The following is a 20534-nucleotide window of genomic DNA, read 5'->3' as shown; positions in this document are numbered from 1 at the left end:
TCAAGATTGATCATTGGTTTTGTATTTTAACCTTTGATTTTAATCCACAACTGATTTTAATCCACACCAAGTTTTGAACATTCTGCAACCCTCGACAGTTTCCGTACAACTGATGCTGAATCTGTTGCAGAGAACTAGTAGAACTGTTACGGTTGACCGTTTGGCTCTGATAGTGAAACGAGTTCTGGAAAACAATGTTAGTATTTATATCGTCCGGGGAAAAGTTATTTTATTTAAAATGAAGTATATCTTCGGCCTGATTTGCTTGCTTAGAATTCACCGCAAAATAGTTTGAGGTCGATTCATGTCGCTTCTTGCTCGGTTTATGCTTAAGTTGGTAGTTTCCTGGTCGGTTCATGTATAAGTAAGTACAAAGAACGGGAAATGAGCCAACTGTCTCGCCTTTTTAACAGTGGTTCAAGTCCAAAGGCCCCAAAACCCTAAGAAGGCCCCAACCCCAAACTGTAGGAGAGCATAATTATGTTAAAAACAAATTTCCCAAGGGAGAACCCCCAACCCACTTCCGCCCACGATCCCTACTCATCTCATCTAGTCAAGTGCAGTAACATGTATGCATTGTAACATTGTGAAAATTTTGAGAAAAGATAGAGAATATTTTTACCTCACAGACTATGTTATATAATAATGTACTATGGAAGACAGCCCAAAATCAAGACTCCTTAATCCTTAGCCCGTAATGCTTCATTTGTAGGTCATTTTTGACATTTGTTTCATGAAGTGAACATTAGTTCATAAAAATCATGAATTGAATTATTAAATTAAAAAAGACACGTGTCTCATTACATTTCTTCAGTAACAAATCTTCAAATACAAACCATGGCCAACAATTTAATGTAGCTTATCATTTCACCAAATACATTTCTCGAAAATTGTTTTTTTCACTGTGATAGCCAACAACGATCAGCACCGCTTGTTGTCATAATTTCAATGCACATAATTATGAAGAGAGATAGCGCTGTTTGATATTCGAGAAATGTATTTGGTGAAATGAAAAGCTGCATTAAATTGTTGGGCATGATTTGTATTTGAAGATTTGTTACCGAAGAAATGTAAAGAGAAGCGTTTTTTTTAATTTAGCTTTTTTCTTGACAAATTATTGATTTAGAGAACGAATTTTCATTTTTATGAACTGATGATCATTTTCTGAAAAAATGTCAAAAATGACCAACAAATGAAGGAGTTGGAATTAAGCATTACGGGCTAAGGATTAAGGATTAAGACGTCTTAATATTGGGCTGTTTGGTCTTTCATAATATACATTGGTGGCGCCAGTGAGGGTACAGGTTTCATAAATATATTTTATTATATCATTCAGCACCCGTTTTCACAGCTCATGAATTGGTAATAATTTCAAAAGACCTGTGATTATCTACATGTATCGAAATTGTTAAATTTTAACAACCCTGACATGTTGAAAAGTTTTAAAAATATTTTATATATCATCTGGATAAAAATTTGGAATAAAAGTCAAATAGATGTGAGTTTATGATGTATTTTACTTTAATTGAGATGAACACAATACGTCCTATATTACTACAAACAATTACTACTAGTAGTCTATATAGTTGACTCAAATAACACTGGTTATTGTATGTATGTTATGCTTGACTTAATCAATATCCATTTTACGGTTAGTTCTTTATATAGGTGTCCTGTTAATGAGAGTCGAAAAACATTTGATCTTGGATGGTGAGTAATCGAGGATAACATGCCATAAAGTAAACCATGTAAAATTAAACTAAAAACAGATTCAGTCGTCCGGAGACAGTCAGGCACGTGATGGAGCACAATTTCTCGTGGAATGACGTAAATGAATTGGGGATGTCCTGAATTTCCATAAATAACTTATACTAAATAGCAGAAAGAAGAAAATCAACATCATCCTGAAATAATGACTGATGAAATTTTTCAGGTATGCCTTTTAGGCCGAACCCGATATGTATAAAGGTGAAAATATGCTGATCAGTTTTCGAAACACGAGATTATATTTTATATTAAAGGGACAGGTAGGCCATTTTTTAACCAATCGTATTTTAGACTTAGAAACTGGAATTTTTTAGCTGAGCTAATCTATAACAGTGTTCACAGCTCATCTGAAAACTATTTACATATATCAAGAATAAACTCAAATTTTTCGGGCAAACCAGTCTGCCCCAATAAACGAGATACTTTTTATAACATTTCAAAGAGATATTTTTCCGTTAAATTTTTCTATATCACGACATTTGAACCTATCGTGATAAATAATTGTCTACATCGCGAAACACAAAAAATCTCATATCCCCCAACTCTGATTAGGGTCCTTAAGACGTTTCAGCCTCACTTGTTTTAACTATTTCTTGTTCACATGTTTACAGACCAGTAAGGGCTTTGGTACATGTCACCCTCTTATTATCTTAAGGCGTAGATCTATATTCAAAATAAGTTAAGTTGTTGCTATATAAAGTAATTATTAATAGATAGCCGTTCATCGATCTAATCTAGAATGATAATTTTTATACATGAATAGGGGTGGGGAGGGGGGCGTTTAGTGTGTATTACTGTCACCCATTTCCGCCCGTTCGTCTCTGAAGGTTCAATCTATTGACAGATTTTGACGAAACTTAGTGTGAATGTTTGTTATCACCCAGGATGATTCCTATCGAAAATCAGAAAATTTTTGGCTGAGTATTCAAAAAAAGGAGAAAATATCAAAAACAGCTGTCACAACAACGGGAGTAATGATGTCAACGATGTCATCAATAACGTCTAAAATGCAAGCAAGAAAAGAGACTTGTGTTCAAGAATACAAATTTCATTCAAATTTGAAATATATTTCATCTGCTTTTGAATACTTGTGTGTCAATAAAAAATGCTACAAATTTATATAGTACAGTATTATGGTGTATAGTCTCAAGAAAAGACGAATCGTCAAACGCAGATAATTCTGGACACACATGGATTTAAAAGGTTTAACGGTTAGCTCTAAACAATATTACTGATTAGCTTTGCTAAAAAATATCCCGTTCCTGAGGCTAAGGTACGATTGGTCGAACACAATGCGAATGTGTCCCTTTAAATAATAATATTTATATGGATATTTAGTATTTTGTTTGTAATTAGAAACGACAACAGCTTGTGGTAGTGGAATATTAATTGTACTAAATAAGTTTAATTATTGATTTTTTAGGATTTTGAGACTTATACAGTTTCTCTCATCGGTTCATCAGCGGTATGATACATCAAAATGAACAAACAGTTCGTGTTTATAGTAGTGTCAACAATATTAGTATTGTTTTGGGTTCTGATGGACAGCTCATTTATACGATATTTTGAGAGTTTTAAACTGAGGTATGAATGCTTATGTATTTATCCAGTACCTGTTTAGTCCTGGTCATTTTTGTCTGAATTGGAATATAAATTTCAATACACTTCTGATTGTCCAAGAGTTAGTTTGCATTTAAAAAATAAATTTCTGGGATTATTTTCCGCAAAAATGTTTTGTCATTTTGCTTATAATAACGTAAGCTTACAAAATATCTGTCAACAAATAGTCATTTTAAGACCATCAATCAGTACAATTTTGAAACTGATGCACCAAGTAAAGATTTACCGGTGCTTAAAAGTAAGATAGCAGATTGTGTTAGTGTTTCTGTGGTAAGATCGATCGAAGATTTGCCACATTGTCGAGTTAAATCAGAGCTGCTCCTTAAATGTTTACGCGGAAAGACATTTGCATTAAGGTTTAAAAAGTTGAAACTATAAACCGTTCAAAAAACAGGATGCCTGAGAACCTTTTAACCAAAAGGACGCACAAGCATCTTCATTGTCTCTCTTTACTTCCGTTTATTATTTGCTTTTAGTTTTAATATAGCCACTTCAGATTGGGTTTAAAGACAGCCCTCTCTAACCTAACTGAAGTGGCTATGTTAAAAATAAAAGCTAATAAAAAACGAAACGAATTTTTGGTCAGAATTTAAAATTAGAATGTCTGGGAGATATTTTGTAATGGGTGAACTATGATTTGCAATGAACGATGACCGGCTCAGTTGATCATTGACAGCACGATCTGTATTGTTTGAAAACAGCAACCTTTAGTACAAAGTGTTTATATATAGTTTCCCGCATAATTATCGTAATTCTTCACTTAAAATAAACTTAGACGTAATACTTGCCATTTCAGGATATCAACAACTTTTAGTGAAATTAGTACATATCACGAAAACTCGCAGTTACTTTTACTGGTACAAAAAGAAAAATTAACTTGCCAATTACCGGAATTCACAAGTATTGAACAATGTCGAAATATCAACAAGGAAAATACCTGTTCATACACATGTAAATGTTATAAATACCTGACTATAAAGTTACCTGGAGTATACCAAATTCCCATATCTACACCAATACAAGATATGGTAAGTGTCGAGGCCATGACTTTAAGAGACCCAGAGTTTCTTGACTTAAGTGACACTGCTAGTGTTAAGCTTACAAAGTTATCGTTTTTAACCTCAGTCGACAATATTCGGGTTGGAGATGAATTCAAGATCCTGATTCAGCTGTTTGATGGTGCTGGTCGACCACGACAAGTAGGTGGTGATGATGTCAGAGTATGGATTAAATCTTCAGACTTTGTTTATAAGGCATCTGGAGAAGTTGTAGACCATTACAACGGAACTTATGTGGCAACATTTAAAGCCATTTGGGAAGGCAATTCATTAATATTCTTTAAATTGGCCTACACAAGAGAGGAACTTGCCACTAGGTTTATGTGGAACCGTCAGTACGGAACACTATCTTACCTTGTAGGCCAATATAAGAAAGCCGAGGTCGTCGAATATACTCCCTGCACTTTCTTCCAAACTATACCAGGGCATGGCGAAGTGTGTAACTTTACAATGCTAAACAATGGACAACCATGGTATTGTGGAAAACCAAATAGTACAAAACTAGGATGTGCGGATATAAACTTATTCAAAGAATATGGTCAAACTCATATCCCTTTAACAAAAGCCCAAAGAGAATTAATATTTAACAGGTAGGGCACACCCCTTTTTGTAATTTATGAATAAATATTTTTTAGATAAAAAAAATTATATTAAGAAATGCAATAAAAGAAGGTTTTTCTGCACTATATTGGCTAATGAAGACAGATAACGACATGCAGGGTGATGGAAATTATGCAAATACTCCTTATCAACTTAATAATTTCCCAGTACTAAAATGCACACGGGATGAAAGGGAAGAAATAATATAAATTATGAAATATTATTATAGGAGAATACAATCAGGCTATCAATTTTTAAAAAATACACTTATAGTATAGGATATTCGGGAAAAGATATGATTTCATTTTTAAATTCCAAAAAAATAAATAAAATAAAATCGGTTCGTTCAAAAAAATTTTTTTTTAATGCCTTGCCCGAAAAACTAGCCTTCGGGGCTGCGAGGGGCGGCAGCTGCCCCCCCTGTGGCTCCGCCACTGCTTGTTGCTTGATGCCCTGGACTCAAGCTTTGATCCACTAACTTGAGGAAATTACTTTGGATCATGTAATAGCAGACCTATTTCCTTTCACGCGAAGCTGTAAATATGTATAAGGTGAATCAAATATTTTATATATTTTTTCTTTGCTTTTCAGAAAATCTCATAACAGAATATTGAAGACTAAACTAAAATTTCATTTTCAAAATGGTCAGTCCTTCTTTTTCTATAGCCCTGTTGAGAAAATTCGATAATTCATAGCTATTTGAAACAATACATTTGGCAACTAGCTAATCAACATGTTGATTCTCCCGAATGACGCAGTCATTGACTATCCAGATGTAACATGTGCCTGAGAATGTGATACAGAGAGTTTAAATATTTGCCTTAACACGGTGACAGGTGATGAAAAGAAAATCATAAGTCATCACTCAAAAGAGTATTGTCCTCTAAATTTTTTTATTTAGCTACATATCAGCTGATGGAAATGGTTTTCACATTGAAAGTCCAACGTCTGGCTCATCAACATGAAATTGAGCTCTACATATTATTGTGTAAGCTGGCAAAACAAATATTTATACCATCATTCACTTTAACTAATCTAATTTAAATTCATCTTTTTGTTTCAGGACAATTGCTGAAACTAAACCAAAACTGTAACGTTTTAGACAAAAAAGAGACGTGGAACACCAAGATGCCATCGGGATATTTTAATAGCAGCAAATGGATATCGTTAAAATGTAAAAATACCCTTGATAATTCATCTTTCGAATCATGTTTAAAAAACATGGACGTCATCATCATGGGCGACTCCACCACTCGTCAGTATTTTTCTTACATTACTTCTAAAGTCGTTCATGACTGTATACTTGTCACTGAAAAATGGAAGTGGCCTCAATGGCATTCACCTAGTAAATGTGTCTCTAAGAATAGAAACCTTACAATTTCATGGAATCCCCATGAATTGCCTTTCTCGGATGCCAAATTACAGGGAGGTGAACTTAATCTCAAGTCAACGGCAAGGATTTTAAATGAACTACCATCCAATCGAAAAATAGTGTTCGTGATACATTATTATGCTCACATGATACGTCAGCACTCCGCAATTGTTTTACGGGCAATACGTGGTCTCAAAAGTGCCATAAAGAAAGCGTTATCCAGGAACAAGAATGTGGTAATTGCTGTCAAAACACCACATTCGTTTGGTGAATCAAGGTGTGAGTCGCACTTTGCTGATTTTATGGGACCAGTTTTTATTGAATTATTTAATAGGGAATTTCGAGAATTACAGGATTCCATTTTAAATTTAAATGTATGGGAAATGAGTGTAGCGAGTGAAAATTTCCTACTCCATCCCAAGGAAATTATTGTACGGGAACATTTACGCATGTTATTTGGATATATATGTAATTGACGCAATTAAATATAGTTAAAGGGATATTGTCTTGTGAGTATTTACTTATCCAACTGATAGAGATGGTTTCAGCCACCCCTTACCCTTTTCAGAATTACAATCCAACGTTCATCCATCAATTCAAAAATATTGATTTTAATTCTGACAAGTTTAATTCTGATCGGTGATTAAACAACAATCTATTGATGAATAAGATATGGAGAGGACTATATCCTGTCACTGGGGTTCTTGGGAAATATCTGGTAAATATGCCCCTGCTTAAAGATGGGTTTCCTTATTTTTTTATTGTCAAATTAAGCAAACTATTTGACAAATTGGTGTTTCTAATGAATTATCATGTATTCTTAATCATATCTTTATTTCCTTATCGCATATAACCAATTATAAATGCTCATGTTTGTACAGTCTGGATAAACTAAAAAAAGAATTCTGGTAATTCTCTTCTAATTTAGCTAATTATGAATTAATTATGGATATGTGAGACAAACTGGTATTTTTCCTAGTCTACCTCTACTTTCTTTTCATGTATGTATTAGCAAGGGGCATTCAGAAAGGAATGATAGACGTTGTAGTTAAGTTCAAGCTCATTGGACCGACAGTCTAAATTTGTTTCCAGCAGGGAAAGATAGATTTGGGGTACTCCGAGATATTGGTTGTAGTTCGATCGATGGATCAACCTGTCCAAACATTGTGAAGTAAATCTAAAAGTATGCAAATGGTGATGTTTAAACTTCTTTCGTACAAATCTGAATTGGTAATAACTTTTTTATTGGTGAAGATAATTTAATTCTGTAAAAAGATCTAAAACAAACCTGAAAAACACAAATTACACAGAATAAGAGTCAAATTTATTATGTAACATTTACGTCGCACATGATTCCACCTGTTTTTACTTCAACAACCAAAATACGTCTTAAATTAATGACAATTGCAGAAATAGACATAACATAGACCAAAATGTTTTCTAGAATGACTTTTAAAAGGGCATACTTCCATTAGGGAGTGACTTTAAAGGGGCACTCCGCTTTTTTGTAAAACATTTTCACTATCAAAAACGTCGTAAATTATACCTGAAAATATTTCTATTTCTGCTATTTATATCTATGTATCTACTTGATCAAACTGAATTTCTTTTTAAAAGTGTTGATTAAAAACTGATAGTACTTATTGTTAATTAAGCAGTTTGACTTATTTTCGGTGATTGGTTTTATAATGGCTTTTTATATTTAGTTGAAATCTTTAGAAAACTCTACAATTAGGCGTTTATTTTACTGAAATTTGGTGTTAACAAATTAACGACTGGATTTTTTCATTAAAACTTCCAGATACGTTATGTGACAGATTTTAGTTTATAGTTTTCACAAATTTGAGCAAATCAATTTTCAACCTACAAAAATGTCCCTTTAAGTAACAATTATTATGTAACTCGTTTATAGGTTTTTCCCTTTACCACCACAAAAACCAAAATGAAATGAAATGAATGAATGGAGTTTTACAGTCTTGTCATTCAAAACTCTGGAAATGAAAGGTGACAAAAAAAGAAGAAATTGTGGAATTTAGCCATTCAGGCTCATAGTGAAGAAGAGGCCCAGTACCGCAGTTTAAGATTAACAAAGGGGGGTTGGATGGAAATATTTACTAAAATGCCTCAATTGTGGATACATTTCCCCTTTAGTGAATTTAAACAAGGAAGTCACAACTGGCAAAAGGGGTATGAGTGGTATGACCAAGTCATCTAATTACGTTAGTACCAAAACAACCGAATTGAATAATGAGATTATATGGATGAGGTGAAAAACATCAACAGAAGAAGAGGTGCATCTATCCATAATTCTCTCACCATAGAACACAGTAAAAAACTGGCCAAGGAACATCTCAATCAATTGGTATTGCTTGTGAGACAAACACAGATAGGAAATATATCATAAGTGCTGTGTTGCAAAAAAAACTTTCTTGGAGCGTGGCTAAGGAGCACAGGTATTATTGTCAACTGTCCTGGACACGAGGGATGCACAGTAAATCTGACGAGACACCTTTATCTGAGAGAGAAATGGAGAGAATAATTGGTGAAGATTTATCTATTCAAGGGGTGCTCATCAAATTTGCCACAAAACGTGGAGATTCAACGTCAGCTACCGGAATTGAAGAGGCAATGAAAACTTTACATCCTATGTAGAAAGTTGAAAGACTAGCTGAACCAGCCCATCTTAGTGCATCTCAGTTTCACCAATGTTTTGAGGCTAATTTTAGCGACGGACAAACTGACAAAACAGCTGCCGAAAATACTACAAGCAACTGTTATGTGCTACGATGGAGACTGTTCCAAGTGCCGTTCGAACTCTGTGGTATGTGGTGGAGGTCACAAGTAGTATATGTGTTTTCTGATATAGCGCATCCAGTTTGATCCGGTTTTTGAGATGGCAGGTATATGTCTTTTCGGATATGACGCATTTCACTTCTGCGCATGCGCAGCTTTTTCAATGCATCATATCCGAAAAGACACAACTGTTAAAATGTATTATAACAGACTCCCCAAACTGTTAAAAATGTATTATAACAGACTCCCCAAACTGTATTATAACAGACTCCATATAAATTACACAAACCACAGACAAGATTCACTAAAATAATACAGTAAAAAATAACCGCATTAAAAATGTCTTTAATTTTAAAACACGAAAAAAAAAATTCGGAGACGGTTTCTTCTCTGCGCTAACATCTCTCATCCCCAAAATGGCCAATTTTGTCTCAAACAACAAATCCCTCATTTCCTCAGAAGCGCAAGCCCTTGGATCTGTGGCAAAAGCAGGAGTAAATATAAGCGATGCAGTGCAAAAATCTGACGAACTTAAAGAACTGCAGCTAATAAGAGAACTAAGAAACAAGAGACTAGAACGACAAGCCCTAGAAAAACAAGGAAAAGGGTTTAAAATCATTGGATAAAAATGGCAAGCAAAAATTACAGATTGGATCCAATCTTTCAATTGTATGATCCGATTCAATATTCGTTCAACAAAAAGAAAGAGGATTACGTAATCATCTCACCATCGGTAGGGACAAAGACCCAAATAAACGACGGAGGAAGAGTTACCTTTGAAATTAATTCGTTGTCCAATTGGTTGCTGCTTTCCGATGCCCATTTCCGATGCGATTTCAAAATCAAAGACGCCACTCAGAGAATCGAATTCCACAAACCAACACGACTTTAGAAAACAATTTCTTTCCGTCTTTATTCAGCGAAATGGTTTTGGAAGCTGGTTCAAATCCGATAGAGACCATAAAACACCCCGGCGAGTTTGACACAATGTTGAAAACGGTTCTGTATCCCAAAAACTACGATTCAGTTTCGGGATGGATTCCCGATGTCGGTGACGGAGAAGTTTTAAAAGAACCGGTCAGAACTGTAGCAAATGACGCAGACCTTGCTAGGATAAGGGTAGTTGCTAGAAACACACTGGAAAGAGTGACTCGCGGAGTAAATCACGGATTTGAAAAACGAGCGCTTCAATACAACAACGTTGTCGAGAACAACAGATGGGGTAATTACGTTAATTGGAAGTTGTATCCTTTATTTGGTCTCTTGGAACACAGAAAGGTTTCCATAGGTTTACCGTAACTCTGACGCTAAATTGGAAATAACGAATATCCAACTTTACATACCGGTAATCACTCCTTCCGTAGAAGTGGAAACGAGAATATTCAACTCTTTAACCAAAGACATCGAAATTGCTTTTCTTCGTCGTAACACGGTAGGTAGCATGACTTTAACGGGAGAATCCACCACGTGGCCAATCACCAACGCCGTCAAACCAGAGAGATATCTAATGGTCGGTTTCAAAAACTTGCCAGACTCTCAGACAAACAACAACAACATTTTCAGAGTGGCATTGAACCATACTCAAGATCCCATCATTCGCAAAGTTCAAGTCAGATTGAACAACGATAATTATCCCAATCAACATTTGACAATTGATCCTTCCAAAAAAGATTACAACGAATTGTACAGAAACTATAAAAACATGTGCGAATTGTTTGGAAATACGCCTCAGTTTGAAACACAGATTTTTCACTCAATCATCCAATCTTTTGTTTCGATCTGTCAGCTCATCAAGAAGATCTTTTCAAAACAGGGGTAAACATAAATATTCACATCGATAAAACACAAGGAGATGTGACCGACTACTGTTTATTGCTGAAAGAAGCAAAACATTTGATTAAAATATCAGATAGACGAATGATAAGAATTGAATAAAAAAACACCCTTTAAAAATGAAACCAGAAACTTTAGTTATGAAAATAATAGAAGCTATGGAAACGAATTCGCCGACTCTAATAACTTACAACGGTAAAATAGTGCATATAACCCAAAAGATTATCGATAAATACAAACATTGCAAAGTCAGAGACGATATAGACTTGGAAAGAATTGATGAGAATTTAACTAAAAAAGGTGGATTTTTACCTTTCTTACCTTTAATCTTTGCTGGTTTAGCTGCAGCCGGTGCAACTGCTGGTGGAGCTGCTGGGATAGCCAAAGCTGTCAACGATAAGAAAGCTGAAGCCGCTGCAAACGCCGAAGCACGTAGACACAATTTGGCAATGGAAAGAGAAGCACGAGGAGGTTCGGGAATAGGAGATATATTAGGGACGATAAAGGCATTCGGACAGAGATTTGGCGAAGAAACCAAAAAAACCGTTAAAGAGGGATTAAGCAAATTAATAGATAAAATCGACACTGGAGAAATGAAGGTCAAACACAAGGGCAACGCCATATTTTTTAAAAACATACGTTCGGGCGAGGGAATCTTCCTTTCAAAGTATAAAGGCAACGGGGTGATTTATGGTACGAAAATGTAATAAATAAAAATGGGCAAGAAATTTAAACATTCGGACATATTTCCTAGTAACCCAATGCTCATGTGTATTTGCGGTAGTTCAGGTTCTGGGAAAACTCATCTCACTTTTAACATGTTGACAACACCAAACCTTTTAGATTTCGATTCTCTGTATATCTACACAACAACACCAGAGCAATCGTATTATCAATTCCTCAAAGCTTTGGAATATTTACCAAAGAAAGATGTTCAAGACATATTTCAATATTACGAAGAAAACGAAGAAGAAGTGGAAATAAAAGATATCATAGAAAACTTCATTAAATCAAAGAATCCATCTTTCAATCCAACGGATATAAAAGTTTTTCTTACGAAAAATATTAATGATCTAGACTTGTCTAATATTGATAGCAATCGAAAGAACTTAATATTGTTTGACGACTGCGTAGCGCAAAGAAATCAAACTGTTCAACAAGAATTCTTCACCAAAGGAAGACATCACAACTGTCACTGCATATACCAATCCCAATCTTTTTACGGGATGGATTCTATGTTCATTAGAAAAAATGCAAATTGTTTTTTATTATTTGAATTAAACGATAAAGATTTATCTCAAATCATTCAGTCTATAAATCACGGAATGGACAGAGATACATTTAAAAAGGTTTGTAAAGCTCAATGGAGAAACCCAGATGATCATGGATATGTATTTGTAAATACTAGAAAACCTGCGGGAGAAAGAGTTATGATCGATATATGTTAATTTTATTTTTTTAAAAATGACGGATTGGAATAATTTTCAAAAAGAAATAGAGAATATATCAAAGCTAAGAATAAAATAAAGACCCAAGTTGAAAATAACAGATTACAACAATCGGATTAACGGAAAATCTACAGACTCTATTTCAACCCATATTAAAAAGTCAAGAAGATATCAAAAAGAGATTCGCTATAGAACCCACGCCTCGTATAGAACCCACACCTCATCACCCCAAAGCGATTGAATATAGTGGTGTTATAATTAGGACAGTAGATGATGTAAAACGTCTTTTTTCAAACGCTAACCCAGAATTACCAAAAAGCATTTCACCAATCATTGATGAAGCGGGTTTGTTGTTCAATGGTTTTAGAATAAGATTTAGGACATAATTTATAATCGATACAAAAGATTACATATACACATTAACGAGAGGGTTAATAGATTTAATGAATGGCGAGGATGTTGAAATTGCCGATTACAAGGATTTAGTAGCATACTCAAAATTTCTACATGCGATCAGAAAGTCAGGACCCGAAACAAGAAGATTGAAAGAAGTTGATTTATATATAACAAAAGTTATTGAGCAAGATGAAGAGGAGATAGATGATTATACAGAAGAGTATCCACCAATCATACAAGAAATAGACGAATTCGATGATATGGTGGCATCTGGACAAGGTATAACGTTTTTATCCGACGACAATAAAGAATTGCTTAATAGATTAGAAATAATATTAGCGGCCATGAAGGAAGGTCATCGATCGGACAGACAATACAACGAAGAGTCAATGGCATATTAAAACGGCTTTTGGAGAAAGAAATCATCACTAAAAAAGACTATATAAACGTCATTAAAAATGTCCAATAAAGAACAATTGTTCGTTATCACCTCGAATAAACCAGACCTCAAATTGTCTCTAGACTACGAGTATGAACTCGATCGCAATAAACAGTACGAACTGGGATTAAAGTATTTCTCCGTTTACAATTCCATTAGAAACATCAACGAAAAAAACAATCAACTAAAAATATCGACGGATAACGGAGTTACGTTCGAAACCGTAAGCTTACTACCGGGGAGCTACGAATACGTAGCCATCAACGATTACCTATCCGAATACGCAGGAAGCGTGAACAGCTAAAACAATATCGAATTCGAAGGTAATTTGAATCTGAACAAAATAAAACTGATCTTGAGATATAACAGTCAAGTCGATTTCAACGTAGAAAATTCGTTGAATGCGTTACTAGGGTTCGATAAACGAATATACGCGCAATCGACATTGGCGCCGCACAAGGCCAACATCGAGAACGACATCGACGTGATCAACATTCACTGTAATTTGATCAACGGTGGATTTTTCAACAAGCACAAACGCCAAATCATATACAGCATACCGACTTTTACGGTGCCGATCGGATACAGAATTATAGAGAAACCGTTTCAAACGACCTATTTACCAGTCAATTCTTTCATGATCAAAGATATAAATCTGGAAATCAAAGACGGTAAAAACAGGTTCATAGACTTTGGCAACGAAGAAATTGTCATTCAACTTCATTTAAAACAATCTTCATTCTCTTCTTGATTAGAAAGATAATCGAAATCATCAAATTCATAGTTTTCGTCAAAACTATACTCATCTTTGTCGTTGTAAGGATACATAATTCCTTCACTGTTTGGTGGTTTTCTGTTAACATTATTCAAATAACTTCTTAAAACTTTCTTTTGTTTATCATTTGGAATAACTACTCCATTGATGAAACTTTTTTCCCATGGTTTATTAAATTCGTTCGACACATCATGTCCGCTTGCTAACTGAACGTAATCTTCTACACTTATCTTATCATTAGAATAACCTTTAAACGTTTTCTTTTCTTTTAAAACACCATCAGATGTCAAAACGATGTTGTATTTGACTTTTGGTGCTAAATATAAACCAAATATAATTCCACCGTCACCGTAATCGTTTTTACCTTTGCAATAGTCTTTTTCGGAGACCAAACCAGCTCTGTTTAGTTTTTTCCAATTGTTGGATGAAATGTACAAACTATCGGTGTCGGTATAGTATATTTCGGGTTTATAAAATCAATTTATAACGTGAATGAAATTGTTCATTATTTTTTTACTGTGGGATAAAACGAATGATCCCAAATGACTAGGTGTTAGTCGTGTAGATTTACTGTCTTCGGTAGTAATCTCTTTTTCTTCAAATTCTGTTTCAACAATATATTGAGTATCATTAATTTTCTCATAGGTTTTAACGCGTGAATCAAAGTTGGCCTGTAAAGTTGCTTCATTCCATAAATGTCTAGTTGTGAATATATCTTTCTGAATTGATTTACCATACAAGGAATTACCTAATAATTTCATGCAGTTACTACCCACGATATTACCTTCTCGTTTATATTTATTTCTTAAATCTCTCAAAATTAAAATATAATCTCTATAGGGTGGAGTTTTAAAATTTTCTTCGTAAACTATACCATCTAATATTCTAATAATTCGTCCACCGGCTTTCACTATTTTTTGAATATCGACCGATGTTAAAACGTCGTGACAGAAACCATTTCTGAACCTGATTTTGTTACCAGTTTCCTTTTTACCTTCTTTATTCGTGAAAGTGATTTTATCTTTAGCTGGTATCGGTTGGAAGAACATGTTTTTGGGATAGTCAAACCACACTGTTAAAATAGCTGTTCTAGGTCTGAATTTTTGTTTATTGAAGAGTTTTACAAATTCTTTTTATTCTTCTGGTAGAAACGGTCTTCCACTTTCGGCTCTCGGATATTCACTGTCTAAATCCGACATGGCGGAAGCGTATAAACCGTTAGCATCAAATGCCATTATTTTTTTAAGTCTCGAATGAACCTCCGTTTTGTCTTTTGTGCTTGCGCTATATTCTTTGAATAAATCAATTATGTTATTACTTACTTTCACTTTGTGAAATATATTCCTTTAATACGTTACAAATTTCATCCATTTTGTTCGTTTCAAATGATTTTCTATTTGCCGAAACTCTTCCTCCTTTAATAGATCGTCTGATAAAATTTCTTATAAAAGGATTAGTGTGCGAATAAACTTTTTCTATATTTTCTTTTTCGGTATGTTTCGCAACCATTCTAGTAGTGTCATACTATTCTTCTTCCACCATTTCTTTATCGTAATGATATAAATAATACCAACCCTTTAAAGATAAAGATGGAGCCGTTAGATTATTGGACATATTCTGGTTTACAACTTCTTTCGTGACTTGGTTGTATTTTATCAAACAAGCTCCCAAACAGAGAGTGTCTCTCTTGGCGTAAGGTTCCCATTCGTGTCTCAATTCCTCCCAGTTGTCTTGCGTGTATTTAGCGATATCTACGTCGGCAATCTTTCTCAAATTCGCGGGAAGATTGGAAGAATTTCCCCATGCAGCCAAACTAGAGGATTCGTGTTGATAGGAACACGTGAAATTAATATGTTGTAAATAATTACTCTTTATTTCTTTCTGTCTTTTCCATTTTTTCTGTAAACCTTCATCCGTGTATGGATTAGATAAAGGGAAAGATAGAATTCCTCTGGGTGTTTTTAAAGGGCAATGCGTTAGTTTTTTTGCATTTTTAAGCACGATCCAGTTGTCGAAACCGCTGCCGTTATGAGAAATTAATATTAATCTCTTTCTATCATATTGACCTAAATATTTCAACATTTGATCGATGCAATCTGTACCTACAAATAGTTCTACTACATTCATTAGTTTATCATAAAATTCTTCTGGAAGGGGATCTGACGGCTTTAAATTTGGAAAGAGATTATCTATTCTGTTTAACATTTTTCTTAGTTTTTCTAAATTAATTAAAGTGCAGGCATAAGGAATTGCTCTTCGCGTGTCTTTTTCTTAATAAGTTTCGCAATCCCAAGCGAATAACACATCATCACTCATACTCGAAAGCACGTTTAGTTTGAGGGGTGAAACCTGTGTTACTGCGTTGTCGTCTCTACACGTTTTCCACACCTGTTCGTAATTGTCTTCTATTCTTTGAATTCCCAAACTTTTTTGGCTTCTTCTAATCAAACAGAAATGCGAGTTGTGTAAGTAAAAAACCCAATCTAATTCATCGTGAACGTCTCTGGGGTGAAAATGTCTGTTTTTGGGATTATAAATTTGAAACGAAGTGTTAAATTTCTTGTTGAATTCCTTCATTCTAGCACAAGTCATCACTCCTTTTCTATTTGCTTTTGAAAACCCGTTGATGTATTCTTGAAATTTACACGTTAAATCTTTGTTCAAAACACGATTGACGCATTTGATGAAACAGTGACCATCTGTAGGTATGTAACAATTTTCGCCTTCGTATTCATTTATCTTTTTAAGTAGATCAGTTCCTCCTCTACCAACTCTCGATCTTTTTATTTCTTGGAAATTGTCTTACATTAAAATTATTTTTCCTGTAAAATACAAATCGGAAGCATCGGATTTTTTGTCCATATTTGAAAAGATATTGTGAAAAGTTTTGGCATTGAAACCGAGGAGTGACATGTATTGTCTGTGATTCCCTTCCTCGACTATCTCTCCATCTATTTTAATTTGGCCTTTGAATGTTTTAAATTTATCAGAGATAGCCTTGATAACATCGGAAAAAAGGGCGTTTTCTATCAATGTTTCATCGTCTGCAAGTTCGATTTTATTCATATTTTTTTAAGTATATATTTTTGATTATTTCTTTATTTTGACCGCTGATACTTCTGTATGGAATTTGTCCAAAATTTCATTGAATTCTTGTAATTCTTCAACTGTTATGTTCTTGTCTTCTCTCGATCTTTCGAAAAATATGTACAATTGATTAAGATACATATTCAAGATATCCGTTTTCTTTTTATAATGAGCTTTCTTTTTGCTCGTGAAACCTAAAGTGATGAGACCGCAAGAAGTCGTTTGAACGGCTGTTAATGCAGCCAATACGGTTGGGACGATGACCGGAAGCATTAATCCACCAGTCACGGCCGTTGCCACCGTTACTCCTACCGTTAGAACTGTGCTCGCTGTTTTGAAAACAGAATCGATTCTACTCCATGTTTTCCTGCATGAATTGTACTGTCTCAACTTTATTTTCAACTCTTCTTGTTTGTCTATCATGTATTGTTGTCTGCTTTCGAGTTCCATTTTTTAAGTCGTTAAATTAAGTGAATTTCCGATAAATGGAACCACGGAATATCGCATAGAGCCCCCTTGTTTGGCCTAGCATTATTATATTTGCGGGTATTAAAAGTAAAAACATTTACGCGTACTAACGAGATTTCTTTTTTCGTATGGTCCTCTATAAGATGATAGGAATATTTTCTTTTTTCTTTTTCGATGTTTATCTTGGCTCTACAAATAAAACCACCACCTTCAAGGATGGAGTTGGAACCTTCGGCAAACGATAAATGTACTATAAACTCTCTTTCTTGTTGACTTTTATGAACATCGATCGAGGTGTATTTTCCATCGTAAACAAAATACAGTTTTACGTATTCAAAGTCTGTTGTTCGTAAAAACTCGTGACTGCTCGATTCTATTGGTCCGGGTACGTATACGGGTATTATAAGTGATGGTGGAATTTTGACAATGTTGGTAAATGGTGGATTTTCCGTCTCCAATATCATATCCAAATCTTTGATTCCAATGATATCCTTATCATTTTCTATTTCCATTTTAAAGGTGTCTACATATTTACCATTTTTCGTTTCAATTTCCTGATCCCTTTTATCAATCAAACGTATATTCTCTTCCAAATTACCATCATTGAATAATGAAATATGTTTGACGGCCTTGCCGGTTTGTTTGAAGACTACTTTATTGACTTTAACCTTCATGGGAAACTCTATTTGAATCAGACAATTACCTCGAAAAGTAAACGCTTGCGTTTCGCCTATATCGAATACGTTTTTAGGTTCTCCGTATGCGAGAGAACCCACTTTTATTTCTGCTTTGAATCCGTATTTGTTTGATTTATAAATTTGGTCTTTTTCATCGAAGACAGTGTCACTTTCGAATGGAAGATTGAAATAATACGAATTGTCCGTGACAATAGCTTCTAATTTGCTCAACTTTCTCTCTTGTCTCAAAATATCGTCATGAATTCTAGATACCAAAAGATTGACCTGTTCTTTAATATAATTTTTCATATCAACTCGAAATTTATTTTGAAGAAAGTTTTTAATCACACCCACTTCTTTTTCTAATTCGTCCGTGATTTTAGTATCCAAAGCAGACAATTGTCGTTTCAACGTATCTTTGTCAATGGGAAGTGTGTTAATTATATCTTGAACATCTGATTTTTGCTTCGCGATCTTTTCGTTCAAATTGGATATCGAATTTTGTAACTCGGTTTTGTCCGCGGTCTTGTCTAGTTCTGCTAGCAATTCGCCAAGTTTTCTTTCCAAAGCGGTTAGTTTTCGTTTCAATCTATCCTCGTTTACATTTGGGTTGTCTATTAAACGTTGGACGTCTATTTTTACCTTCGTAATCTTATCGTCTAATTTGGATATTAAATTTTGCAACTGACTTGTTTTATCCACTTGAATAAGACGTTTCAAACTCGTTAACTTTTGTTGTAGTTTGGGTTCGTCCACAAGATTTTTAATATTTCGTCTGATGAATCTTTTCACGTCATTTATTCTATTTTCAACATGGTCCTTATCTATTTGAATTGCGTTTATTTGATCCAGTAAATATTTCTTGTTCACGGCATCGTTATCGTTTCCTGGAAACTTTAAATTAGTTATTTTGAAATTGTTCATATCGATATCCCCTTGTAAGGTGTCTCCGATTTGATCCACGAAAAAAGGTTTCGCTTTGTTTATAAACGCCGTAGAACTCATGGGATTTTTAGATTCTAGAGGTAAAGACCCTAATCCAAACTTGTTTGCCATTTTTATTGAGTTAAATTTATTATAATTTCTTCCAACTTTTCTCCCAAACTCAACCGATATAAAACCCAAAGCGACAGTTGTCCACACAGCTTTTGTCCTGGCATGTGAATTTGAAACGTAGAACATTTGATTGGTTTTCTAGTCAATTTCGTTATCTCTTCTGTCGGTTCTAGACCGAAAGAATCAAAGAAATAAAAGTTATTCGAAGAATCTTTGTGTAAAGCAGAGTGATGAACTCCTTTTTGATCCGAAGTATGAATGTTTGTGATGGCGTAAAATTTACCTTTTTTGTATTTCAGTTCATCAATTTCATCTCGCATGCAATAATAAAACGGCGAGACGTTCAATTCCTTGGCCCATTTCACAAGTTGAAAATTTGTGGTCGTGTCTTTTCCGTATTTATCGAGAAATGCATTCATTTTTTAAGTCGATTTTTTTAGGTGTTTTTCGAAGTAGGCGGAAAGTATTGCTGAAGACCCAATTGACGAAATATATACGTAGTTTGTGTTTGAAAAAACTTGTATAACATTCTGATAAAACACATTCAGTAATATTTTGAAGATAAATTTACATTTAAATTTAAAAAATCTTATAAGAGAGCGTAAATGCTTGTCGACATCTAGATTTCTTAACCTTTCATCTAAATCTTCATTTTCGAGATTCATTTTTAAAAGTCAGTTTTTTGAAGTTCATTTTGATAAAACCTTCCTATGATTTGTTCTTTGTCTTGATCGATCAATTCATACGTGGGAGGTGATGTGTTGTTTACTTTATCAACGATGAATATCTCGTTAGTCCAATAGCCGACGTAACCTTTCTGAAACAATGATTTATATTTAAAAATACGAACTCGATCTCCAACTTTGAATTTGGATTTAATATTCAAATTGCTAATCTCGTTTTCAAAGTTGTTTCGAGTGTTGACGGACTTTATGATATTCGGGTTATTAGAGGATTGGGATGGCGTCACACCTATAGACGAATGTATTTTGTTATTGTATTCGTCGACAACAACTGGTAATATTTTAAGCCATTTTTGAGATTTCAATTCCGTGAATTTCTTGAATAATTTGCTTTTAAGAGTCCTGTTGAATCTTTCTAGCACTACGGCTTTACCTTCGTTATGCGTGCTGTAAATTTCAAAC

The 20534-nt window shown here is 34.3% G+C and overlaps 4 protein-coding genes across 4 annotated transcripts; 2 read left to right on the top strand and 2 right to left on the bottom strand.

Annotated features, from left to right (window-relative positions):
• Positions 1-1795: 1795 nt before the first annotated feature.
• LOTGIDRAFT_238812 (hypothetical protein) lies at positions 1796-6893 on the top strand (the record flags this gene model as incomplete). Its single annotated transcript, XM_009051865.1, has 5 exons — positions 1796-1933; positions 3191-3351; positions 4184-5035; positions 5637-5689; positions 6109-6893. Exons 2-5 carry the CDS (start codon positions 3248-3250, stop codon positions 6891-6893), a joined length of 1794 nt encoding a protein of 597 aa, XP_009050113.1. The 5' UTR covers positions 1796-1933; positions 3191-3247.
• A 4866-nt stretch (positions 6894-11759) lies between these two features.
• On the top strand, positions 11760-12491 carry LOTGIDRAFT_142000 (hypothetical protein; the record flags this gene model as incomplete). Its single annotated transcript, XM_009051864.1, has 1 exon — positions 11760-12491. The coding sequence occupies one exon, from the start codon at positions 11760-11762 to the stop codon at positions 12489-12491; it is 732 nt and encodes a 243-aa protein (XP_009050112.1).
• Positions 12492-14046: 1555 nt separating this feature from the next.
• LOTGIDRAFT_173797 (hypothetical protein) lies at positions 14047-15150 on the bottom strand (the record flags this gene model as incomplete). Its single annotated transcript, XM_009051863.1, has 2 exons — positions 14047-14477; positions 14619-15150. The coding sequence occupies 2 exons, from the start codon at positions 15148-15150 to the stop codon at positions 14047-14049; spliced, it is 963 nt and encodes a 320-aa protein (XP_009050111.1).
• Positions 15151-15625: 475 nt separating this feature from the next.
• LOTGIDRAFT_173796 (hypothetical protein) lies at positions 15626-16306 on the bottom strand (the record flags this gene model as incomplete). The annotated part of the gene is made up of 1 exon (XM_009051862.1): positions 15626-16306. The coding sequence occupies one exon, from the start codon at positions 16304-16306 to the stop codon at positions 15626-15628; it is 681 nt and encodes a 226-aa protein (XP_009050110.1).
• Between the last annotated feature and the right edge of the window lie 4228 nt (positions 16307-20534).

The sequence above is a fragment of the Lottia gigantea genome, assembly GCF_000327385.1.
Source record: "Lottia gigantea unplaced genomic scaffold LOTGIsca_172, whole genome shotgun sequence".
Taxonomy (NCBI): Eukaryota; Metazoa; Mollusca; class Gastropoda; family Lottiidae; genus Lottia; species Lottia gigantea.
The sequence above is the reverse complement of the archived record's forward strand: the minus strand, read 5'-3'. Positions and strand labels throughout refer to the sequence as shown.